Consider the following 26,888-nt stretch of genomic DNA (forward strand, 5'->3'; position numbering starts at 1 on the left):
TTAGATATGTAAAAAGACTGATGCTGATATACTGTATTATCCTGAAAAGGAACACATAACAATTAAATATGTATTGATCTACAATAAAAATTACATTTTTAACTTAGGAGAAGCTGAATAGCTTGGCACAGAAATGGTTCCCTGAGCTGCCTCTGCTTTATCCTGAAATAGGATTACTTAAATTCATGGTAAGCTTTGTTTCCCCTGAGAATTGCTACTCTGCAGAGAGTGTAGAAAAGTGATAATGTTCAGACTGTATATCAGTGTTAAATTTATAATACCTTTTCTATAAAAATGTTTCTGATGAACATTTAAAAATATTATTAGCACCTTTTCTCAAGACTGTCTTAAGTAGTTGCACAGTGCAGATTTGAATTTTTATGTTCATTTACATCTTTTTCTCTATTTTCTCTTCATTCTCATTCAGAAGATGGTATGGCACTTGTTTGTGGGGTTTTTTTTTTGAAATGATAAAACAAAATTTTAACTGCAGTTTTGAGAGTTATATAAAAACAGGATACTGTTAGTCATGAGGAATTTAAACCTAATGTGATTTTCAAGTTAGAGCAGGTTGGGGAAAAAAATTGAGAGAAGAAGGTTAAGGTAGAGTTGTTGAGGTGGGTTTTGTTTTCTAGGCAGGCCAATTCAAAGGCTGGGAGATTAACATTAGACCTGGACAGTATGGAGCAGGATTGGTAAATTCTGGCTCTCAGGGCAGAATCTGTTCTCTCTTTGTGTTTTATTGTCTGTTAGGGATGAGGAACTAGATGAGGTATAGTTGTTAGTTGGTATTTAGTGGTTCTAGGACCCCCCCACCCATCCCATCCTAAATCCAAGATGTTCAAATTCCTTACATAAAATGTCTTAGTATTTGCATGTAACCTACGTGTATCCTCCAGTATACTTTAAATCATCATAGATTACTTATGATACTTAGTACAGTGTAAATGCTATGTAAATGTTGTGTATTGTTTAGGTAATAATGACAAAAAAGTCTGTGCATGTTCAGTACACACACTTTAAAAAACATTTTCAAGTCACAGTTGATTGCACAGATTTGGAATACAGAGATATGGAGGGCCAACTGTATTCTTTATGATTGTCATTTAATTCCATCATAAGCTTAAATATAGTATTGAAAGGGATGTTTGTATAAACACATGAGTTTATTCTCATATAAGATCAAAATTTCTTAAACAATTAATATAAAGTCTTTACAGACTAGACATGAAAATGATGAGTTTTACCTGCAATTATGCAACTCTAGAGTGTCTCATATTGTGTAGGTGAGTGTTTATGTATGCCATGAAATGAAAATTCATTTCTAAAAATATGTTAATCTTCTTTATTGTAGAAGATTATAAAAGGTTTTAATCATGGTTTATGGCAGGCTTTAATGATTTTAAGATGTTTAACTGGGAAGTATTCTCTGGACTCCTTTGTAGATCGATTATATGTATTGTGGATTACTTAAATATATTAATGTCACTTAACTAGGAAATACTCCTCTGACCCTTTTTACTAAAACTACAAAGCAGTAAAGTGATTTATAATATTAACTGTCAGATTTTGGTGTGAAAATTTATTCTTTTAAAAAATTGCAGAAATATCTTGTGGAATTAAAACATTTGAAACCTAGTTTCACTTTTGAGGATTTCAAACAGAGGCAGAGGTGTTAGAATTATTTGATGGTAGTTATAATTTTCAGATTTCTCATTCCTATTCTACAACTACTTTGTCATTATTTTAGTATTTTGCAGAAAACCATGAGGTTTTTCAAGTAAACATTAAGTTTTCTTGGCAGCCTATCTGGTTAATCCCAGTCATCTGTAGTATCTGTTCTAGAACTGTAACAGTGATTATTATATGATGATTACACTGTGGGTAGGAGTTCAAGTCAGAAACCAGAAAAAATACAAAAAAATTTCAACATTTTTGTTTTATTGTTTTTTCTAGTAGGGTTGATGATGTTCATTCCATTTAATAGCATGTAGCTAACTATGTTGATGATTTAAAAGTACTAGACATGGTTAAATTCTACAACTGTAATAAAAACTTGTGCCTAGAACTCTGGTGGTCTTCTTACTATGAGCTTGGAACGAGATATTCTTGACGCTGAGCCCATGAAGGAACTTAGCAGCAAGCGTCCTTTGGTGTGCTCTGAAGTTAATGGGCAGACAATTCTTTTAAAGGTAATTGCTTAAGTTCTGATTTGTGGGAGTTTTATAAGTTGGGAAGTAGTGGTGTTACTTTTCAGGAAAGAAAAAACTCACTTTTTATTTTATGAAGGATGTAAGTTAACCGGCGTGATGATGATTCTTTTATTTTGGTTGCCAGAATTAATTTTGACTTTTAAATTTCCTTCATTTTTGTAAGTAGTATCTGTCTTTAGTGGGATTCACTGCTTTTTTTTTTGGTGAAGTTATTACAGTCTATCCAGTAGTCTTTTAAGATTCTGCTTTATTTTTAGATTTCCTTTCAAAATCTCTGCTATGTTGCCAACACAAGCTCCTACTTCTTAATTTCTTTTGTGATTGATTTGTGACACTATTAAGTTAGCCTTAGTTGCTACACATAATAGAATGTGTATAGTAAGCTACAGGTAGAATTATTTTTTCTTTTCATAATTATAGCATTCAAAGGGCTGGGGATGTGGCTCAAGCGGTAGCGCGCTCGCCTGGCATGCGTGCGGCCCGGGTTCGATCCTCAGCACCACATACCAACAAAGATGTTGTGTCCGCCGAGAACTAAATAAAATAAATATTAAAAATTCTCTCTCTCTCTCTCTCTCTCTCTCTCTCTCTGTCTGTCTCCTCTCTCACTCTCTCCTTAAAAAAAAAATTATAGCATTCAAAGCAGAAAAAATACTTACAAAATTAGAATAGAAAATCAAATGTAATCTGATTTACTTAAAATTATTATGTTTAAGGGGAGTGATCTATAATTAGAGTGGGATTTTAAATGTTGGTATTACCAGTGTCTCTGTCTTGATACAAGGGCTATTCTGTGGATGTTGACACAGAAGCCAGGGTGATTCAGAGGGCAGCTACCTATCACAGAGCTTGGAGAGAAGTTAAAGAAGATTCCGGGTTACTGCCATTGATATTCCTGTTTTTGTGTAAGGTAAAGTTCTTATGCTTATCTCTTATAGACTTAATATTTATATTAAGTTTTGGTTTCCATGTTTTAGAGCAGTAATTCATTCCTTCTAACATAAGCTAAAGTTATCTTATAGAATCAGTGTGTAATAAAAATATGTTGAACAATATTTAACTGGAGTCACCTTCTCTGTTTTGCTTCTTAGTCTGATCCTATGGCTTATCTGATGGTCCCATACTATCCTAGGGCAAACCTGAGTGCTATTCAAGCTAGTATGCCTTTAACTTCAGAAGTAAGTCAAAACAATTTCCATGGATATATTAATGAGAAAATAACACCTAATATTTAATATCTAATATTTATTTAGGTCATCCTACATGTGATACTGTGTAAAATTTTGACTTATGTTATTTAATTGTCTCATCCACTCTGTGATGTGACAAAATTCTATTATACAAATGAGAAAAGTGAGTCTTTGACTTGCACAGTGTCCCTCAGGCAGAGATACAGTTGAGACTTGAAATATATGTGTTCTTGGTTATTAATCCCAAACTTATAAATTGTTAAGCTATGTTATATATAAATTGCCTAGTATAGAATTTAGTATTATAAGCACTTAAGTGTCAGCTTTAATTTTTATCATTGTGAATTTATAATTTAGACTACCCAGAACATTATTTTCAGTCTCTTCTAGTTGTTTTATTTAGTAATAGTAAATAAAAGTTTTAGACTCTACTAATCTCCCTTGTGTTTTCATGAGATCTCTCTACCTTTTTTCCACTTTTTCTCTCTAGCTTTAATATATGAGAGAAAATATATGGCCCCTGACTTTCTGACTTTATTTTGCTAAATACTGCTCTGAAGTTCCATCCATTTTCCTACAGATGACATAACTTCATTCTTGTTGACTGAATACAACTTTATTGTGTATATATACCACATTTTCTTAATTTGTTCATCCATTGACGGACACCTAGGATGATTCCATAATTTGGTTATTGTGAGTTGTGATACTGTAAACATGGGTATTCATGTTTCACTATAGTGTTATGCTGTATTCTTACTAAAGGTTTATTTGGAGGAAATTTTACTCATCCTGAAACAGAGTCTTAACAGGGAAAAGATTCACGTGTTAAAATGATTTGCCTATTTTCTAACCTCTTGTTACCTATAGGAAGCTTTAAAGGTCATGAAAGGTGTTGCCCAGGGCCTGCACACATTGCACAAGGCTGACATAATTCATGGATCACTTCATCAGAACAACGTATTTGCTTTAAATCGTGAACAAGGAATTGTTGGAGATTTTGACTTCACTAAATCTGTGGTAAAATATCATAGTTTTACAAATAAGTTCTAGACTTTTATTTAATATTATTAGGCAGTAAGTCAGCACTTACGCATTATATAATAATTTATTGTAAGACCTGTGCTTTCAGTTAAGGTGTGTGATGTAGTATAAGCAGTTACCTGTTGTCAATCAGGTGCTAGAACAAGAGTTTCCAAGTTTTTGCATTGTATATTTTTACCATAAATATTAGGAGCAACCTGAGATTACATTCAATAGTATTGACAACATTAACTATTTTACCATTATCTGGAAATATTCAACCACTAGGAAATTTACAAGAACCCCTCTTTGCTGGTGTCCCATTTCCCATAAATTAAATTTAAAAATACATACTTTTTAATTTTTGATTAATAATGTGCACTTTAGAAACCTGGGAACTTTGGACTTTCTTATTTAAATTCTGACTCAACTACAATGGCTCTTAATTTGGAGCCTTATCATCTTAGTGTACACAGAGATAGCAAGAGATTGTAAGAGTTAGCAGAGATAGCAAAGATCAGACAATTAAGAGCATGTTGTGAAAAAAACTTTATAGAATTGGCAGTATCAACATAGTCTTGAGGGAACAAGACTCTTTATCTAAATTGACAAATAAAAATCATTTATTGTGTACAGCACTTGTTTTGATATGTGAAATGACTGAATCAGAAATTCCTATTTTAAATATACCAGCTTTATTGAGATATCATTCACCTGTTATAAAGTGTTCAAATAAGTAGTAGTTTCTAGTACATTCTAGAGTTGTGTATTGATCACCACTGTCTACTTCCAGAATAATTTGTATCACTCCCAAAAGGAAGTCCCATACTGATAAGCAGTCACTCTTCATTTCTTCCTCTATTCAGGCTTTTGAAAAAACTAATATGTCCTTTATTTCTGTGGTTTTCCTATTCTAGACATCTGAATAAATGAAATCATAGAATATATAGTTGTTGTGATTGGCTTATATTACTGTATTGCAGTTTCAAGGTTCATCTGTGTTACAGAATACATCAGGATGCCATTTCTTTTTATGACCAAATATAAATTTCAGTGTGTGTGTGTGTGTGTGTGTGTGTGTGTGTGTGTGTGTATATATATATATATATATAAATAATATTTTGTTTATTCATAAATTGATACTTTAGTTTTCACTTGTTATTATGAATAATGTTGCTATGAACATTAATGTACATGTTTTTGTGTAGATATGTTATTTCTTTCGGTAGGAAAATTACTAGATCATATGGTAACTCTTTCACTATTTGAGGAATCAAATTGTTTTTAAGAGTAACTATCATTTTACATCCTCATAAGCAATGTATAAGGATTCTAGTTTCTCCATGTCCTTGCCAGCTTTTGTTATTATCTGATTAATTCCCTTTCACTACTATATTATAATGTCTTATACTTTGGTCATCTGCAAGTCATAGGGTAATGCCATCAGTGTATATATAGTCTCAGTGGCTTTCATATGGTACCCTAAAAAGATTAGAAAGTGAAAATCTAAAACTGTAATGAAACAGGATTTATACAGATTGATTTGGTAAAATATTTATTTTAGCATATTAATTTATCTGAAAATTGAGATGACATCCTGAGAAAAATGACTAAATGATGAGTTTTAAAAGGTTCTCAGCATTTTTTTTTTTTGTATCAGGGATGGAACTCAGGATGCTTAACCACTGAGCCTCTCCCCGGCCCTTTTTATTTTTCATTTTGACACAGGGCCTCACTAAGTTACTTATGGCCTGGCTAACTTGCTGAGGATAGCCTTGAAGTTGTGATCCTCCTGCCTCGGCCTCATGAGTTGCTGGGATTACAGTCATGTTCCACTAAGGTTATCAACCTCTAGGGATCCTGCCCAGTTTGTCTTTTGAACATATCATTTATACAACTGTAGATATGACTACTCTTAAGAATTACTCTTCCTCTTTTTCCTTGTTTGTTACCTGTTATTATTTCCCAAAACATTGTTTTACTAGTTAAAATTATTTAATCTGAAGTACTGATTAAACTCACCTTTTGCTATATTTTCATACTATATTTAGATTGAAGTATATTAACTAGTAAGAGCAATTTTAAAAGTAGTGTGTAGTTCAACATCTTTGATATCTGAGTTTTTACAGTGCATATAAATTACCTGGGAATATTGTTTAAGTGCACATTATTATTTGGCATTTGTGAGATGGAGATTCTTACATTTATAATAAGTTCCCAGTTGGTACCTTAGTTGCTGTTTTTTGGACCACATTTTGAGAAGCAAGGATAAAGATAGTAGGTGGAGAATATATAATTAATACTAAGTAATATGTGCTGGGCATAATGCTAATTACTTTTATGGTTATAATAACTGTAAGGTAGATACTATTTCTGTTTTATAAATTAATTAATTTTTGGCCCAAAAAAGTTAAAGCCAAGGCTTCACTGCAAATGAGTGGAAGAGTAGGGATTATAACCCAGGTCTGACTGAATTTAAGAGTCATACTATTGCCATTGATTATCCTTTGGTATGTTAGAAATGGTATATATAGAAAATAATTAATAAGAAAAGAAATTTTCAGTTTTTATAAAGCTTAGAGTTTTCAGAATTAGAAAGTAACACTGGTGCATTTCCTTGTGAAACTTACTAAAATAAATGATCTACTTTTGATCTATCCAAGTCTATAACCTGAATGTAATCAAAGACTCATTGTTAATTTTATGAAACTAATTTTAAAAGCAATTTGTAATAGCAAAATTTAGATAATATATTTGAGAGCAAGAAAATGAAATATTTCAGGTGGATTTTTATTAATCAGATGCCGAGTATTTTACACAAAACCTCATCAAATTTGTTGACCCTAAAATATTTAAAATACTGTTTTTGTAGAGTCAGCGAACCTCGGTGAACATGATGGTTGGTGGCTTGAATTTGATATCACCTGAATTGAAAATGGGGAAACCTCCTTCTCCAAGTTCAGACTTATATGCTTATGGTTGCCTTTTATTGTGGGTATGTTATTTTTTAAATAGATCAATCATTTTTATATATATTTCCTTTTTAAAGTGACGATTATAGCAATTCTTCCTAACATATTGTTCTGGATAAAGAACAATGGTAGAATTTTAGTTTTTAGATTTATCATAAACTGTTGATACACTTCCTATTACCTACTGTATACTTTTTACAAGTAGCTTGTAAGATAGGTATTATATTGCTGTCTTAGTTTTGTTAAAGTCAAGATTAACAGTGAAAATGATTTTGTCCTGTATTAATCTGGAAGAAGTTTATGCATATATGAAAAATAAATGCTAACTGAGCCTTGGGTAAATGTTCCTGCTTCCATTTTAAACCAACTATTTCTTATCCATGGTTTAAGAATTATGAGGGATTAAATAGTAATAAGGGCATTTCTTATAATCAGCATTGTACTGGAGGTTCTAGCCCAGCAATCAGCAAACATTTTCTGTAAAGGTCCAGCTTGTAAATGTTTTAGGCTTTGTGAACCATATGTTTGGTGTTGTAAGCACTGATTTTTTTTTTTGTAGCACAAAAGCAGCTATACCTAGTATGTCAACAAATGAGTGTGACTCTATTCCAAAAATTGTTTGTAGAAAATTGAAATTTGGATTTTTTGTAATTTTCATATCATAAAATAGTGTTCCTTTGATGTTCTTTTAAATACTTAAATATGTGAGACCCATTCTTGGATTATAGGCTATACAAAAACAGGTAGTGAAATTGATAGGAGCTGAGGCCATAGTTTTCTGATCCCTGTTCTAGCAATACAATAAAGCAATAAAAAGAAGTAAAATTTATACAGCTTGAAAATAAAGAAATCTAACATTTGTAGATGACATTATTATGTGGAAAAATTTCAGGAATGTACATAAAAGCTACTAGAACACCTGAGTTTAGCAAGGTAGCTGTTTTAATTTCAGTGTAATTGGGTTTATGTACACTAGCAGCAAATAATAGGAAGTTGAAATAAAAAATCAAGAAAGTATCAAAAATACAGAATTTTTGACAAAAGGTAGACAAGAACTGTACACTGATAAACTGCAAAGTATTGCTGAAAATATGTAGATAAATCAAAGAGATATGCTGTATACTCATGGAATGAAAGACAATATTGTATGCATGTCAGTTCTTCTGATATTGATCTATAGATTTAATGTAATTTCATCAGAATGCTGCTTCTTTATTTTTGGAGGGAGAGGCAGAAGTTAACAGATTTCATAATGTATACAAATGCAGACAATCTGGGATAACCAAAAGAATTTTGAAAAAGAACAAAATTGGAGAATTTATATTATCTAACTTCAAGACTTAGTAAAATTATAGTAAGATTAGTGTAATGTTGGTGTGAAATTAGATAGATATACAAGTGAATGGAAGGGTGAGTGAAAGGAATCTTCAGCAAAAGTGGTATTGGAACACATGCACAGAAGAAACTTTAATTCATTTCTTGCAACTTGTACAAATATAACTCCAAATGTATATTAGATCTAGAAGTAAAACCCAAATAACTACATATGCCTATAAAGTTTTTACTCAAACATATTATTATTGAAATATGGTTTGTAGTCCTGATCATTATGGTTTATTTTTGGATTTTAATTTGACTTGCTTTCTTTTTTGTTTGGCTTTTCCTTTAGTGTAGTTCCTCCCTTTGCGGATTTTCATTGTTATTTTTAATTTCCTCCTCATGGAGTATTTTGTGGAGGCTGTTCTGTAGTTTTCTCATAAATTCTTTAAACTTTTATTTATTATGGAAGATTTTTATTTCATCATCAAATCTGAAGCTTAATTTTGCTGGATATAAGATTCTTGGTTGGCATCCATTTTTTTTCAGAACTTGGTATATGTTGTTCAGGATCTTCTATCTTTGAGGGTCTGGGTTGAAAAATCTGCTGATATCTGAATTGGTTTCCCCCATATGTAATCTGAAACTTTTCTCTTATGGCTTTTAGCATTCTGCCTTATTCTGTATGCTAGTCATTTTCATTATAATGTGCCTTGGGGTGGATCTTTTGTAATTTTGTACATTTGGTGTCCTGTAAGCCTCTTGTATTTGATTTTCCAATTTATTATTCATGTTTGGAAAGTTTTCTGATGGTATTTCATTGAAGAGATTGTGCATTTTTTTGGCTTGTATCCCTGTGCCTTTCTCTATCCAGATAATTCTTAGATTTGGTCTTCTCATGTTATCCCATAATTCTTGAATGTTCTGTTCATGGTTTCTTACTATCTTCACTGTGTGGTCAACTTTATTTTCAGTATTGTATATTTTGTCTTCATTGTCTGAGGTTCTGTCTTCCAAGTGATCTAATCTGTTGGTGATGCTTTCTATTGAATTTTTAAATTGGTTTATTGTTTCTTTCATTTAAAGGATTTTTTTTCAGAATCTGTCTCCTTATGTAAGTAATCTTTTGCTGCCTGTATTTGCTCTTTTATCTCTTTGTTGGTGTGATCAGTTACTTGTATTTGTTCTCTTATATCATTGTTTGCTTTGTAGGTTATTTTAATTATGTACATTCTGAACTCCTTTTCTGACATTTCATCTGTGCTGTCAGTGGATTCTATTATTGTAGCATCTTGGTTTGTTTGGGGCACTTTCTTCCCTTGTTTTTTCATACTGTTCATGTGCTTTCCTCTCTAGCAGTGCAGATTTGAGGTATTACAATTTTTACACTGTAATCTTGTAGTATCCCTGTGGATTGCTAATACCTCACCTTTAAGGGGGAGACCAATATTTATAGCACCCAATGCAAATAATGTGCAGCCTTAAACCATATAGCTCCTATTTAGACAGTTACAGCTTTGTCATAGTAAAAATAAATGATGTGTTTGATTAATATCTACAATATATATAGTAGGTTTTCATAAGGGTCTACAGTTTCTAATGATGGACAAAGAGAGAGCCTGAGGGGTGAGTATAGGATGTGGGGTTTATGAGGTAGGAGGTAAGAATATAGAGATATTAGATTACAGGAAGAGTGAAAGAGGAATCAAGAGAAGTAGGCTAGCTGGTATACCTCTGGTGTAACCAAGCCCACAAGGACCTTGGTGATTGTCTTCCAGGTCCTGGCTGTTGTCTCTAGATGGAAGTGGGCATGTTCCTAGTTGGTGGCGGTGGCAGCGTCAAACCTGTAGGTACCTTGATGTTAAGACTTCCAGGTCCTCGCCGGTGTCCTAAGATGGAGGCCGCCCCAACTAAAGATGGTGGTATGACAGTGGAGGTAACCCAAGATGGTGGTGGAGGTGTCTCAAGATGGAGGTGATTATTTTCAGAGGGCTGAGAGGGAAGACTGTGTGGTGACATTGAGCAGCCTGTTCAGAGATGCAGTGCTGTGGCAGGCTGCTGCTTCCAGGCACTGCCAGTTGTCCCCAAGGTGGAGGCTAATACGTTGTGGGGATGGTCTCTGGAGGTGGCTCTGGTGCCTCAAGATGGAAGCAGGCTGGGAGAGCCATGCATTTGTAGATGGGGGCTACAGCATGGTCTTTCTCCTCCTCTACATGTGTGTGGTCACTCTACTTTTTTTTTTTTTTCTATTAGATGCAGGGTCTCTGTTCTAGTGCCTAAGTCTTTGATCTACTTTGAGTTGATTTTTGTGCAGGGTGAGAGAGAGAGGTTTAATTTCATTTTGTTACATATGGATTTCCAGTTTTACCAGCAGCATTTGTTGAATTAGGCTGTCTTTTCTCCATTGTATGTTTTGGCACCTTTGTGTAGTATGAGATAACTGCATTTATGTGGGTTTGTCTCTATGTTTTATATTTTGTACCATTGGTCTACATTTCTGTTTTGGTGCTAATATCATGCCATTTTTGATGATATTTCTCTATAGTTTAAGGTCTGGTATTGTGATATTTCCTGTTTAAGTCTTCTTGCTAAGGATTACTTTGGCTATTCTGGGTCTCTTTTATTTTTTCCAAATGAATTTCATGATTGCTTTTTCTATTTCTGTAAAGAATATCATTGAGATTTTAATAGAGATTGCATTAAATCTGTATAATAGTTTTGGTAGTATGGCTATTTTGACAATATTAATTCTGCCTATCCAAGAGCATGGGAGATCTTTTCATCTTCTGGCACATCTCCCTAAAATTCTAACTACTTGGGAGACTGAAGCAGGAGGATTGCATGTTTGAGGCCAGGGTGGGCAACTTAGTGAGACACTGTCTCAAAAATAAAAAGGGATGGAGATACAGCTCATTAGTACAGTGCTCCTGTGTTCAATCCCTAGTATTGGACCCTACCCCCACAATTAAAAAAAAAAAGGCAAAGGCAACTGTCCCTCAAAGAAAGGGTATAATGACAGAAAGGCAACTTTTGCTGGACAAGATGATGAAATGCACCTTTTACAGAATAGTTCTAATGTATTAGGTGGCTTTAGTCAGAGGTATCAGCTAAGGTAAAGCTGCTGGGATACTAATATATTGTTTAGCTGCATAACCTCCAAGATTAGTGATTTTTAGAATCAACTAAAAACAGGTGGAGCTCTCAGGGGTTTATTTGTGTTTTACCATGGTTATACTACCTCTAGAGTATAAGTTTCTTCAGGGCAGCTTGTCTGTCTTGTTGGCTACTTTATCCTCAATACCTCAAGCACAATAGGCATCTAATTAGTAGTTGTATTAATGTATGCCTTGATGATGTAAGAATGAATGTTAAAATTTTAGTCACAATTACATTCATGTCTATTTCTTATTTCTCTCCCCATTGTACAGTTTATTCTTTGGAACCCTACTTCAAGATTTTCTTGTTATTCCAATTCCTAATACATTGCTCCTGTAGCTAGGATTTCCAGTATCTGTGACCATTGGTTATGCTGAAACTCTTCTGTTTACCCTTTTCCATGCAATTGTGTGTGTTCCTCCTTACTTGGGGAGCCACGGTTGCAATTGCTGTTATACTCTTCTCTCTCTGTGTTGCCCGCCCAGGAATCTGTGTGTACCGGATTCTTCTTTTTCCTTTGCTGATCTCTAGTGCTCTCTCTGAGTCGCTCACTCTGAAATGATGCTATTCATTTGTTGTTTTTCTTCTTTCTGGAGGGGGTAAGTGCTGGTTACTTCTATTTGGCCATCTTGTGTAGACTTCTCTTTGTTGACCCTGGGTGAATGTCCTTGCCTCTTGAGCCTCAGTTCCCCTGGGTGTAGGATGGATAACATGAATCCCTAGACTTGTGCCCACTTTAAAAAGGCAGCTCTGAGGCAGTACTTGGGTCCTTCTGTGACCTGAATACAGGGTAAAACATGCTTGATTTTATCTTATGTTTTTGAAATTAATGTTCACATGATATATATCACTGTCTTTTTACTCTAAAGGTGTCTATGTTTTTGGACTAAAAGTTAATTCTTGTATCATGTTTTTAATTTACTAATCTCTGTCTTTTAATTGGGGCACCTAGATCATTATATTTAAGGTGATTATTGATAAGTTAGGGCTAAGTCCACTATTTTATTATTGGTGTTGCTTGTTTCCTCTGTTTCTTACCCATTTCTTTTTTCTTGCCTTTGTGTGAATAACTTGGAAACTTTTAAAGTCTACCTTGATATCTTTATAGATTTTGTTAGTTTAAAAGCACTTAATGTGTAGACAACCTACATGACATTTTTTTTCTTAAAAACATGGTCTCTACTCCAGATAAATCATAGTCAAAATAAATGACAGACTCAAGATGCTGTCAGTCCCATTTGTATTAAGATCTGTTATGTGGATGACAAATAGTAAGCACTTATGACATTGATAAACTGAAAGTAATTGCCAAATTTGCTAACAGTTTTTCATTTCTAAGCCAAATCATATGGGGCCACTCATTATAGTCCAGCAGAGTAGCCAGGCCACCCAGATTACTATTTTCATCATTAAAGAACTGGTAGTTTTTGAAATTAACAAAGGTGTGCCCCTATCATGAAAGGATTTTACTCTTTCTAGCCTATATTATTCAAGTTTGCCTTTGGTCAGTTTCATGTACTCTTTAATGTACTTCTTGTAGTTTCTTTTGAAGCTGGTTCCTGCAAGTGATGGTTCGTGACAGTATCAACACCAGTGATTACTGTGCTTTCGGTGCCTTTATCCTTGGGGTCTTCAATGGAGGCATTTCCACCAGTGAGCAAGTCATCAATGTTAACTCCCTGTGATACTGATCATCTTCCATTCTACCTTCAGGAACCAGCCTGTCAATGATCTCTGGAACCTGTAAATGTAGGAGAAGATCTCATTGTAGCTGATGAAGTTCTGGTAGATAATCATGATAGTAGTTTCAGGAAGACAGTGGGTGATTGTAGCTTAGTAGGAGCCTGGAGATCAGAATGAACTTAGTTCAGCCAGAGTGGTGTTCATTGGGGTTTGGGGAGCAAATGGAAAAGTTGATGGTGTGCTTGAGTGTAATGCCTCCTTGATTTTCTTAATGATTGGTCTGGGTATTACAGAATACATGTGTGACTTATCACATATAGTAGTATCACCATTTTATCACTTTGAATCATGTATAGAAACCTTATATCCATTTAGGTTCTGTTACCCTCCCCACTTTAAAGGATCATTGTCTTGAGTATCAGATGGTGTTATAATTTTTAGAAAACTCATGATGAGAAGGATAAGCTTTTGGTATTTAATCATATTTATGTTCTTTCTTCCTTTTCAATGTCCCAGGACTTCTGTTTTTTTCAGAAAATCATTTTCTTTTTGTTTGAAATACTTCCTTTAGCCATTTTTTGAGATTATGTTATCCTGTAACAAATTCTTTTGATTTCCCTCATCTTGATTTCACCTTAATTTCTGATGGATAGTTTTGCTGAATATAGAATTTTTGGTTTAAAATTTTTTCCCCTCTTTATTAGTTAAAAAAATATACTGCTTCCCTCTTTCATAGTGTATTACTTTTACATAGTCATGTCTATTGGTCTCTTCTGAAGTTCATTGATTCTATCTTCTGTCAACTCTTTTCTGTTCATCCTGTTTAGCCCATCCAATTTTAAAATTCATTCAACAAAATAGCAGGATACAAAATCGACAAGCATAAATCAAAGGCATTTTTGTATAATCAATGACAAATCCTCTAAAAGGGAAATGAGGAAAACTACTCCATTTACAATAGCCTCAACAAAACAAAACAAAACAGCAACAACAACAAAAAAACCCACTTGGGAATCAGCCTAACAAAAGAGGTCAAAGACCTCTACAATGAAAACTACAGAATTCTAAAGACAGAAATTAAAGAAAACCTTAGAAGATGGAAAGATCTTCCTTGTTCTTGGATAGACAGAATTAATATTGTCAAAATGCAATTCCAATCAAAATCCCAATGACATTCCTCATAGAAATAGAAAAAGTAGTCATGAAATTTATCTGGAAAAATAAGAGACTTAGAATAGCTAAAGCCTTAGCAAGAAGACTAAGCAGGTGGCATCACTATACCAGACCTTAAAGTATACTACAGAGCTCAAAGAATAGCTAGTAACAAAAATAGCAAAAACAGCATGGTATTGGCACCAAAATAGACTTGTTGACCAATGCTACAGAATAGAGGACACAGAGACAAACCCACACAATACAGTTACCTCATATTAGACAAAGGTGCCAAAAATGCACATTGGAGAAAAGATAGCCTCTTCAACAAATGGTCCTGCGAAAACTGGAAATCCATATGCAACAAAATGAAATAAAGCCCCTTTCTATCACCATGCACAAAACTTAACTCAAAGTGGATCAAGGATCTAGGAATTAAACCAGAGACCCTGCACCTAATAGAAGAAAAAAGTATGCCCAAATCTCATGGCACATTAGGCGCCAACTTCCTTGATAAGACTCCTGTAACACAAGAATTAATATAAAAAAATCAACAAATGGTATAGATTCAAACTAAAAAGCTTCTTCTCAGCAAAAGAAACAATTGGGTGAATAGAGTGCCTACAATTTGGGAACAGATTTTTGCCACGTGCACGTCAGATAGAGCATTAATCTCTAGGATATATAAAGAACTCAAAAATCTTAACACCAAAAAAACAATGCAATCAGTAAATGGCCCAAGGGACTGAACAGACACTTCTCAGAAGATGATATACAACCAATCAACAAATATATGAAAAAATGTTCAACATCTCTAGCAATTAAAGAAATGCAAATCAAAACTATTCTAAGATTTCAACTCACTCCAGTTAGAATGGCAGCTGTTAAGAATGCAAACAAAGGTTGGGGTTGTGGCTCAGTGGTAGAGCACTCGCCTAGCACATTCGAGGCCCTGGTTTCGATCCTCATTACCACATAAAAATAAAGATATTGTGTACAACTAAAAAATAAACATTTTTTAAAAAGAATACAAACAACAATAAAATGAAATAAAACCCCTTTCTATCACCATGTGTTAGAAATGAGAGATGTGGGGATAAGGACATACTCATAAACTGCTGGTGGAATTGCAAATTAGTACAGCCAATATGGAAAGCAGTATGGAGATTCCTTGGAAAACTTGGAATGGAACCACCATTTGATGCAGCTATTCCGCCCCTTGGTTTATACCTGAAGGACTTAAAAACAGCATACTATAGGGACACAGCCACATCAATGTTTATAGCAGCACAATTCATAATAGCTAAATTGTGGAACCAACCTAGATGCCCTCCAGTAGATGAATGGATAAAGAAATGGTGGTATATATACACAATGGAATATTACTCAGCATTAAAAGAGAATAAAATCATGGCATTTTCAGGTAAATGGATGGAGTTGGAGAATATCATGCTAAGTGAAGTTAGCCAATCCCCCAAAACCAAATGCTGAATGTTTTCTCTGATTTAAGGATGCTGATTCATAATATGGTTGGGGGTCATGAGAGGAATAGGTGAACTCTAGATAGGGCAAAGGGGAAAAGGGGAGAGAGGAGGAGGGAGGGGGCATGGGGGTAGAAAAGATGGTGGTGGAATGAGATGGACATCATTACCTTAATTACATGTATGAAGACACAAATGGTGTGACTCTACTTTGTTTATAACCAGAGATATGAAAAAATTATGCTCTATATATGTAATATGAATTATAATGTATTCTGCTGTCATATATAACAAAAAGAAAAAAAAGAATGTGTTTAAGAAGAATTGAGCTTGTATCTGCTGCTATTTCCTTGTTGCTCTGACTTTTATTCTATCCAAGCCACTGTCCTGTTGGATGGTGGTGCCAAGTGTAGGGAAGGTCCCCACTTTACTTCACATGTAGTCATTCCTGGACACACCCTCATTGACACACCCAGAAGCCTCTTAATCTTTGACATCTCTTAATCCAGTCAAGTTGGCATTCAAATTAACTATTACACCCTGCTCTCTGTGGGGTGGATAGAGACTACTTCCTGAACCAGCCACTAGTTATGATGGTATTCTTGTGGGAGTTAGGGTGCACTTATTAGACCAGCAGCTTGTGTGATTTCCCCTTGTTTGTGACCTTGGCCTTTCTGTTGCATCCCTCATTGTTTCTTTTAGGCTCACCTATCTGTGTTGGTGGCATTTCTATTAAATTCAGGAAAGGACCCTGTTTGGCCTGATTTCTGTTGCTAGCTTGGGGATTGGGAAATGACAAGCCTTGGTTACTTCCTGTTTTGGTTAGGGGCACAGAAGACTCCCTGGCACTATCTTGTTCCTCAAGTCCTATAGTTTCTTTCTCTCTTTATTGAATAGCATAGCAATGTAAACTCCTTTTTTTAAAAAAATTTTTATGTGGTGCTAAGGATTGAACCCAGTGCCTCACGTGTGCTAGGCAAGTGCTCTGCCACTGAGCTAAAGCACCAGCCCCCCTGTAGTCTCTTATAGCTTAATTTCCTCTTTTTATCCTTCAGAATTTTCCTTTGGTTATATATATTTTTAATGAATTAATTCTAATTTGTTCTACATGACAGCAGAGAATGCATTTCAGTTCATAGTACACAATGGAACACAGTTTTTCATTTCTCTGGTTGTACACAAAGTAGAGTCACACCATTCATGCATGTGGTAAAGATTTTTCTCACCTTTGTCGAGTATGAAATAACTGTATTTGTTTGGGTTTCCTTACTGTGTCCTCCATTCTGTACCATTGGTCTACAAGTCTGTTTTGGTGCCAATACCATGCTGTTTTTGATATTAGTGCTCTGTAATATAATTTAAGGTCTGTTATAGTGATACCTGCTTCACTGTTCTTGCTAAGGATTGCTTTAGCTATTCTGGGTCTCTTATTTTTCCAGATGAATTTCATAATTGCTTTTTCTAGTTCTTTAAAGAATATCATTGGGATTTTAATAGGAATTGCATTAAATCTATATAGTATTTTTGGTAGCATGGCCATTTTGACAGTGTTAATTCTGCCTATCCAAGAACAAGGGAGATCTTTCCATCTTCTAAGGTCTTCTTTAATTTCTTTCTTTACTGTTCTGTAGTTTCATCGTAGAGGTTTGTCACCTCTTTCATTGATTCCCAAGGTTTTATTTTTTATTTTATTTTTATATTTTTTGCAAATGGGGTAGTTTTCCTAGTTTCTCTTTCAGAGGATTGTTACTTATATACAGAAATGCATTTGATTTATGGTATTGATTTTATATCCTGCTACTTTGCTGAATTCATTTATTAGTTCTAGAAGTTTTCTGGTGGAATTTTTCGGATCCTCTGAGTATAGAATCATGTTGTTGGCAAATAGTGATAGTTTGAATTATTCTTTTCCTATCCATATCCTTTTAATATCTTTCGTCTGTCTCATTGCTCTGGCTAGAATTTCAAGAACTATGTTAAATAGAAGTGGTGAAAGAGGGCAGCCCTGTCTTGTTCCAATTTTTAGAGGGAATGCTTTTAATTTTATTCCATTTAGAATAATGTTGGTCTGGGGCTTAGCATATCTAGCTTTTACAATGTTGAGATATGTTCCTGTTATCCCTAGTTTTTCTAGTGTTTTGAATATGAAGGGGTGTTATATTTGTCAAATGCTTTTTCTGCATTTATTGATTCGTAAGCCTACTGTTTATATTGTAGATAATAAGTGAACTTAACATTTCTGATTTTTTATTTTCAAGTTGAACCAACCTTGCATCCCTGTGATGAACCCCACTTGATCGTGGTGCACTATATTTTTGATAAGTTCTTGTATTTGATTTGCCAGAATTTTGTTGAGAATTTGTGCATCTATGTTCATTAGAGATATTGGTCTGAAGTTTTCTTTCTTTGATGTGTCTTTGCCTGGTTTTGGAATCAGGGTGATATTGGACTCATAGAATGAGTTTGGAAGTGTTTCCTCTTTTTCTATTTCATGGAATAATTTAAGGAGTATTGGTATTCTTCTTTGAAGGTCTTGTAGAACTCAGCTTGGAATCTGTCTGTTCCTGAGCTTCTCTTTGTTAGTAGGCTTATGATGGCTTCTTATGTTTCATTGCTTGAACTTTGTCTGTTTAACTTGTGTATATCGTCCTGATTCAGTTTGGGTAAATCATATGACTCTAGAAATTTGTCAATGTCTTTCAGATTTTCTATTTTATTGGAGAAAAAATTGTCATGATATTTCATTTTTCATCATAGATTTTAGTAATTTGAGTTTTCTCTCTCCTTCTCTTCGTTAGCATGGCTAAGGATTTATCAGTTTTATTTATTTTTTCAAAAACCCAACTTTTTGTTTTTGTGAATTTTTTCACTTGTTTCTTTTGTTTCAATTTCATTGACTTTAGCTCTGATTTTTTTTTGTGTGTGGGGGGGTACCAGGGATTGAATTCAGGCAGTCAACCATTGAATGACATCCCCAGCCCTATTTTGTATCTTATTTAGAAATAGGTCTCACTGAGTTGCTCAGCACTTCACTTTTTGTCTCATTGCTCTGGCTAGAGTTTGAACTCGTGATCCTCCTATCTCAGCTTCCTGAGCCACTGTTTGATTTTAATTATTTTCTGTCTTCTACTTTTGGTCTTGATTTGTTCTTTTTATAGGGATTTTTTTTCCTGAGTTTTTACCCTCTAGTTTATAGTGTCCCTGTAGGGTTCAATACCTCTCCTTTCAGGGACTGAGATCAATATTATCTGATCCCAATACAAACAATATACAGCCTTAAATCAAATATCTTCTATTAAGACGTTTACCGTTTTGTCACAATATACAGAAATGGTGAGTTCAATTTATTATCTACAATATAAACAGGAGGTTTACAAAAGGGTCTACAGTTTCTGATGTTGTACACAGAGAACTGGGGGTGGGGTGTAGGATCAGATGTTAAGGAAGAGTGAAAGAAGAATTGAAAGAAGTTGGCTAGTCACAGGAGAAAAGAGAGAAAGTGATTTTGGGTAGACAAGTAAGTGGGAAGATAATATAGAGAGTAAAAAACAAATGTAAAAATTAAGAAAAATTAAAAGTGTAAAAATAGGCGATTTAAAAGAATATACAACACAACTGTAATATATTATTCAGACATCCCAGTCCTCAGCAGCCTAATCCATGAAAAGTATTTGGTTTCAGAAATGTTGGGGATGTTAGGGCAGGAAGAGAGAGAAAAGAAAAAAAAATCTTGAAGTAAAATTGAAGACTGTTTCTGTTTCTGTTGGAGTCCAGTATCTTTCCTGCTTCCCTTCTCATCTAATAGGTGGATTGTCTAATGTTTGATGGTATCTCCACCCTCAGGATGGTGAAGGTTATTAAGGTGGGAGGATTGGTTTTGCGAGCAGAACTGCTGGATGTGGGGTATAGCACTTGCTTTCTCTGCTGGGAGACTGCACCCCAAGGTCTCCTTTGGGGCTTGCTCATGTGATGAGGGCACCTGGTCTTTTCTCCTTTTATTGCATGCAGACCTCACAATTCTGAGTCTCTACTTTAGCCTCTAAACTGTACCTCACTCACCCCCTCCCTTTCTACTTCCCAAGCAGGAGCCTCTCTCTTCAGAGGTCTTGTGGGCTGCACTCTGAGGCCTGAGCATCTGTCCCCAAAAGCTGTTTTGTTTTGGGCAGGTCAGGATCAGTCTTTGCCAGCTATGGACTGGCCACTTAGCTACAAGCACTGTGCTGGGTTAGTAACTATGGGGGAGACGGGGGAGTTGGGAGGCTGTGGGTACCTTGATATTGCTTCTAGGCCTCAGCTGGAGTCCCAAGCTAGGAGTTGTCCCAACTAAAAATGGCATTGGTGGTATCAAGGATAACCAAAGTTGGTGACAAAGATAGAGGTTGTTTTAGGATAGAGGTTGCTGCTTTCAGAGATGGGGTGTCAGGTTGGACTGGGCAGCATGTTCAGAGATGCAGCTTTGTGGAGTGCAGTGTTGTGGCTGGTGGCTGTCTCCAGACCCTGTCCAGTGTCCCCAGATGCAGGTGACTATGGCAGTGGTTGCAGTGTCCCAAGATGGAGGCAACCAGGGGAGCCCCACGCTAGTAGATGAGGGTCCACATGGGAGCGGTGGCTGGGGGGTCCTGAGTGTACCCTGAGGCCAAGAGACCTGTGTGGACTCAGTGACCAGGATTCCTGTGTGGGAGTCCTCTAATAACTGTTGGGGGTCCTCTAATAACTTTCAGAGAAACAATTTTCCCACTGCTTGAATTCTAGGTCACAGGGTGACAGGGAATGCAGCCTCCCTCTAGCCTGCCATCTTGGATCCACTTGTCTCCTTTGGTTATATTTTATGTTATTTCTAGGTTTATAATAATTATAATGGGAGGGACTACTTGGACTTGCATTTAAATGAACTGTAAAAAGTAAAATAATTTATGATTCAAGATCCATATGCAACAAAATGAAATTAAACCCATATCTTTCACCATGCACAAAACTTAACTCAAAATGGATCAAGGACCTAGGAATTAAATCAGACACTCTTCATCTAATAGAAGAAAAAGTAGGCCCCATCTTCCTTAATGAGACTCCTATAGCGCAAGAATTAAAAACAGGAATCAATAAATGGGATGGAATCAAACAACAAAGTTTTTTCTCAGCAAAAGAAACAATCTGTGAGGTGAACAGAGAGTCTGCATCCTGGGACCAAATCTTTACCCCTCACACATCAAATAGAGCACTAATCTCTAGGGTATATAAAGAACTCAAAAAGGTAAGCACCAAAAAAAAAAAAAAAAAAAAAAAAAGAAATAACCCAATCAACAAATGAGCCAAGGACCTGAATAGATACTTCTCAGAAGAGAATATACAATCAGTCAACAAATATATGAAAAAATGCTCATCATCTCTAGTAATCAGAGAATTGCAAATCAAAACTACTCTCAGATATCATCTCACTCCAGTCAGAATGGCAGCTATTATGAAGACAGACAACAATAAGTGTTGGAGAGGATGTGGGGAAAAAGGTACACTCATACATTGCTGGTGGGACTGCAAATTGGTGCAGCCAATATGGAAAACAGTATGGAGATTCCTTGGAAATCTGGGAATGGAATCACCATTTGACCCAGCTATCCCTCTCCTTGGACTATACCCAGAGGACTTAAAAACAGCATACTACAGGGATACAGCCACATTAATGTTTATAGCAGCACAATTTACAATAGCTAAAACTGTGGAGCCAACCTAGATGGCCTTCATTGGATGAATGGATAAAAAAATGTGGCATACATACACAATGGAATTTTACTCAGCAATAATAGAGCATAAAATCATGGCATTTGCAGGTAAATGGATGGCGTTGAAGAAGATAATGCTAAGTGAAGTTAGCCAATCCCCCCAAAACAAATGCCAAATGTTTTCTCTGATATAAGGAGGCTGACTCATAGTGGGGTGGGGAGGAGCAACATAGAAGGAATAGATTAATTCTAGATAGGGAAGAGGGGAGGGAGGGAAAGGGAAGAGGCAGGGGATTAGTAAGGATGGTGGAATGTGATGGACATCATTATCCAAAGTACATGTATGAAGACACGAATTGGGTGTCAACCTACTTTATATACAAACAGAGATATGAAAAATTGTGGTATATATGTGTAATAAGAATTGTAGTGCAAAAAAAAAACCAAATACATGTATAAAGACATGAATTGGTGTGAACATACTTTATAAAAAGATATAAAAAATTGTGCTCTATATGTGTAATAAGAATTGTAATACATTCCACTGTCATATATTTAAAAAAATCAATAAAAAAGAAAAAAGTTAGATAACAATAGAAATAAAGTATGTACACCATAAAAAAGAATTGAAAACTGGGTATTGATATCAAAGTTATTTTTACCTTATCTTTTGGAGATAATGTACAATAGTATTTTTATATGAAATTATGGGATGCATAGGATTTTCCTTAGGAGTATTACATTTGATTTTGTGCATAGGATAAGAGTAGTCACTGATAGATGGTTGTTAGCATTGGGTGATGTAAAAATATGGGACTCAGCATACCTTTGCGCATGTAAGAAATCTATATTTAATAGTTTCTTAGTTTAGCTTATAGTTTTTGAATACAAGTTAAGTATTAGAAGGAAGGAAACTTGTCTGGTTTATTTTCTTTGTACCTAATTTTTAAATATTGTTGAAGCCAAAATAATATAGACTATTAAGTTTTAACACATTTTCTTATAAGATGAGGAAATATTAGCATTTATAGTGTATTCATAAATTTTTGAATAGTCCTTCAGGAGCCTTAGGAATCATTGTGAGTAAGTAGTTATTAAAGTTTTTGTATCCTGCAAGAGTAATGTGTTTTTGTAAATTAAGTTTTCTCTGTTCACATGGATCTAAGGAATTTTATATTTGATTCTCTTGTAGAATTACTATCTTGATAAATTTGGAATCTGTTCATAACTTATTTTCTTTTACAGCTTTCTGTTCAAAATCAGGAATTTGAGACAAATGAAGACGGAATCCCCAAAGTGGATCAGTTTCATTTGGTATGTGACCTTTTTTGTCATTTACTGTTTTGAAATGTATAACAATGTAAACTTAAGTATTTTATTGAAAATGTCATAATCTTTGTAAGAGCATTCATAGTAGAGAGTACTGAGAAAACTTAAATGCCTTACTTATCATTTAAACCTCTGTCAAATAGTTAATATTACTAGGCTTTATTGTGTCACACATATTTTATACATATATATCTATATTTAATAAGAAAAAGTATTGTTTACAGTATTTCAAGATTATATTGAAATTAATGTTTTAGCTTTTTTAATGAGTACCTAAATATATTTTTCTTTTAAATTCTCACTTGTCATTGAAATTGCTTTTCATCCATATGTTTTTAGCCAACATATTTCAAGTACTTCTTGTGTGCCAGTAATTGAACTAGGAGTTGGGGTTACAAGGATTGCAGCATTGAAAATGAAATAACAATTTAGTAATGTGAACAAGTAAACAACCAAGATCTAAAAATAAAATATGAAGTAATTTAGGGGAAGCTAATTTTTATTTATGAAGGGGAAGGAGGAAATATAGTGTGATTATATATTAAAAGGTTAAAAGATAGCATAAATATCTGATTCTAAAAGTTTTTATGCCATTTTGATGGTTTGGATATGCATCAGTGAAGAAATACATATAACTTTATTTAAGACAATAAACTTATTTGACCACAGATATATATTTTGTTATGATACTCATATTCATGAATTAAAAAAAAACCTTAGAAATAATATTTAGGAAGTTTGCCACACTTCTTGGGCAGTAGTAAAAAGTATTTGAGACAACTTTTGGGAAATTATGAAACTGTGTTAGGCACTCTGGCTGCCTATATAGAATGAGATAACAAAGAAGATAATGGTTTACACTTTGAAAAGCCTATTATTATTGATATTATTTGCTGTTAGATAGCATTCTATCAGAGATTATGCTTCAGCCACAGTGAACATCTGGAACCCTTGTTATTTAAAGTTTAGTAGAAAAGTTATTTTCTACCATTGTATTTGTCTGTTGATGGACATTTGGGTTCTTTCTGTCTTTTGAATAATGCTTCTATAAACATTTGTGTACAGATTTTTGAGTGGACATGTTTTCATTTCACTTCGATAAATACCTTGGATTAGAATTACTGGGTCATGTCACAACTCTGTTTAGTTTGAGGAACTGCAAAAACAGTGCACTATTTTACGTTATTACCAGCATGTGTTGGAGTTTTATTTTTTACTTATCCTTGACAACACTTATTGTAAGACTTTTTGATTTCTAGTGATCCTGGTGGGTGTGAAATATTATTTCATCATTGTTTTGATTTCCATTTTCTTAGTAACTAATGATGTTGACCATCTTCCCCTGTGTTTGTTACTCATATGTCTTTCTTGAAGAAATGCCTGTGCAGATTCTTTTCCTATTTTTAAGTTGGGTTGTCTTTTTATTATCGAGTCATAAAGTTGCTTGTATTTTCTGGATGTGAGTTCCTTATTGGATGTATGGTTTGCAAATATTTTCTCCTATTCTGTGAGTGGTATTTTTATTTTCTTAATGGTATATTTTGAAGCATAAATGATTTGAATTTTTATGAAATCTAATTTTTTTCCTTTGTTGATTCTGCTTTAGTTTTCTGAGTCCTTTACTAAATCTAAAAAATCACAAATATTTATCTCTATATTTTCTTTTTAAAGTTTTATACTTTCAGGTCTTGGTATTTAAATTTCTGATCTATTTCAGATTAAATTTTATAAAGTTTGCAAGTAAGGTTCTAGCTTTATTCTGTTGTATGTGACTATCCAGTTGTCATAACATTATGTGTTGAAAAGACTGTTCTTTCTCCATTGAATTGTCTTGGCATCCTTATCAAAATTGGTTGACCATAGATGTATGGCTTTATTTGTAGACTTAATTCTATTCCATCAATCTATAGATGCTTCTCAACTTATGTGTTTATATCCTGATAAACCAGTCATACATTGAAAATATTGTGAGTTGAGAATGCACCTAAATTTAACATCATAATTAACAACAGTGTGCACTATAGAATATTGCTTCCTTACTCTGGTGATCACATGGCTGACTGGGAGCTGCAACTCAGAGCAGCTGTGTAGCATCATGAGAAAGTATTGTACTGTGTATTGCTGCCTGGGGGAAAGATCAAAATTAAGATTTTGAAGTATGATATTCTACTGAATATGCATTGTTTTCACACCAGTGCAAAGTAGAAAAAAATTATAAGTTAAACTATCACAAGACAAGGACCAATTACATACATAAGTCTGTTCTTTTGTCAGTATCATATTGTCTTGCTTACTGTTGCTGGATAGTTATTAAAATTGGATAATTTGAGTCCTTCTACTTCTCCTTTCTCAGGATTGTCTGTCTATTCTAGATCCCTTGTAGTTTCATCTGAATTTCAGAGTTAGCTTGTCAATTTCCACAAAGAAGTCAGTTAAGATTCTGATAAGTTGTGTTCAATATGTAGATCAGTTTGGGGAATGTTGCCGCTTTATCAATGTTAAGTCTTCTGATCCATGAACATGGGATGTTTTCCCACTTATTTACATGTTTATTTTTCTTCAGCAATATTTTGTACTTTTCAGAGGGTTTTCTACTTCTTATGTTAAATTTATTCCTAAGTATTTGTTCTAATAGTTTTTAGTGGATTTCTTAGTGATCTATATCTGTATATCTATATATCTCCTAATGCCATTGCAAATACAGGTAGTATTTTTACTTCTTTTTATTCAAGATGCCTTGGTTTTCTTGCACACATAACTACAGCCTCTCCTTTACAATGTTGAATATAAGTAGTGAGAGAAGACATCCTTGTCTATCTTAACTAGAGCTATTAAAACTAGTTACAAAGAAGGCACAGTTGCAAGATATAAGATTAGTTACAGAAATTGATTGTATTTTTGTACACTTGCAATGAACACCCAAAACTGAAATTAAGAAAACAGTTATACATTATATTAAATTGAAATAAGCCAAACCCAGAAGGTTAAGGATTATATATTTTCTCTCATATTTGGAAGCTAGAGAGGAAGAAGGAAAAGAAAGATGGGAAGAGGATCTCATCAAAATCAAAGGGAGATCAGTGGAATGGAGGAGAGGGATTAGGGGGAGTGAGTGGGGAGGGACATGGGAATTACTGGAGAACAATATTATCCAAATTATATTGTTATATTGTTTGCATGTACAAATATGTAAATAAGAGATATCACCATCATGAACAACTATAATGCACCAATAAATAAAAAGAAAACATAGTCTTTAAGACATTGGAAAAATTCATTGGGTAAATCCTTCCTCATTACTAATTTTTTTAAATAATCAGAGTTTTGTGGCTATTCCTGCTTATTCTTGTAAAAGACCTTTAGGATTAACTGCTCTAATTTAAAAGAAAAAAACTGATGGTATTTTTGTTGGGAGTTAGGTAAACTTTGTAAATTAACATGTAAATTGACATTTATTATGAGTCTTTTTTTTTTTTTTGGTCTAAGAACATAAGATTTTAATTTGTTCCAGATCTACTTGGTGGAGTTAACCTTCCAAGCAGAGGGGTTTAGTTGAAATTTTCAGAGTGTGAAACTCTGATCAGTGCCCTATAAAGGACAGAATGGAGAAAATTATAAAATGTCCTTTGCTGAAATTTCACTTTTTTTTTTTGAG

The 26,888-nt window shown here is 34.2% G+C and overlaps 1 protein-coding gene across 1 annotated transcript in view; it reads left to right on the forward strand.

Annotated features, from left to right (window-relative positions):
* Stk31 (serine/threonine kinase 31) overlaps positions 1 to 26,888 on the forward strand; it is an 81,249-nt gene that overhangs the window by 53,916 nt on the left and 445 nt on the right. Inside the window, exons 17-23 of the mRNA XM_026400223.2 lie at positions 108 to 188; positions 2,067 to 2,192; positions 2,998 to 3,123; positions 3,305 to 3,391; positions 4,274 to 4,423; positions 7,299 to 7,421; positions 23,150 to 23,218. Coding sequence (XP_026256008.1) covers positions 108 to 188; positions 2,067 to 2,192; positions 2,998 to 3,123; positions 3,305 to 3,391; positions 4,274 to 4,423; positions 7,299 to 7,421; positions 23,150 to 23,218 — 762 coding nt within the window. The remainder of the gene's footprint in view (positions 1 to 107; positions 189 to 2,066; positions 2,193 to 2,997; positions 3,124 to 3,304; positions 3,392 to 4,273; positions 4,424 to 7,298; positions 7,422 to 23,149; positions 23,219 to 26,888) is intronic.

This window comes from Urocitellus parryii, chromosome 3, assembly GCF_045843805.1.
Source record: "Urocitellus parryii isolate mUroPar1 chromosome 3, mUroPar1.hap1, whole genome shotgun sequence".
In the NCBI taxonomy this organism is placed as follows: domain Eukaryota; kingdom Metazoa; phylum Chordata; class Mammalia; order Rodentia; family Sciuridae; genus Urocitellus; species Urocitellus parryii.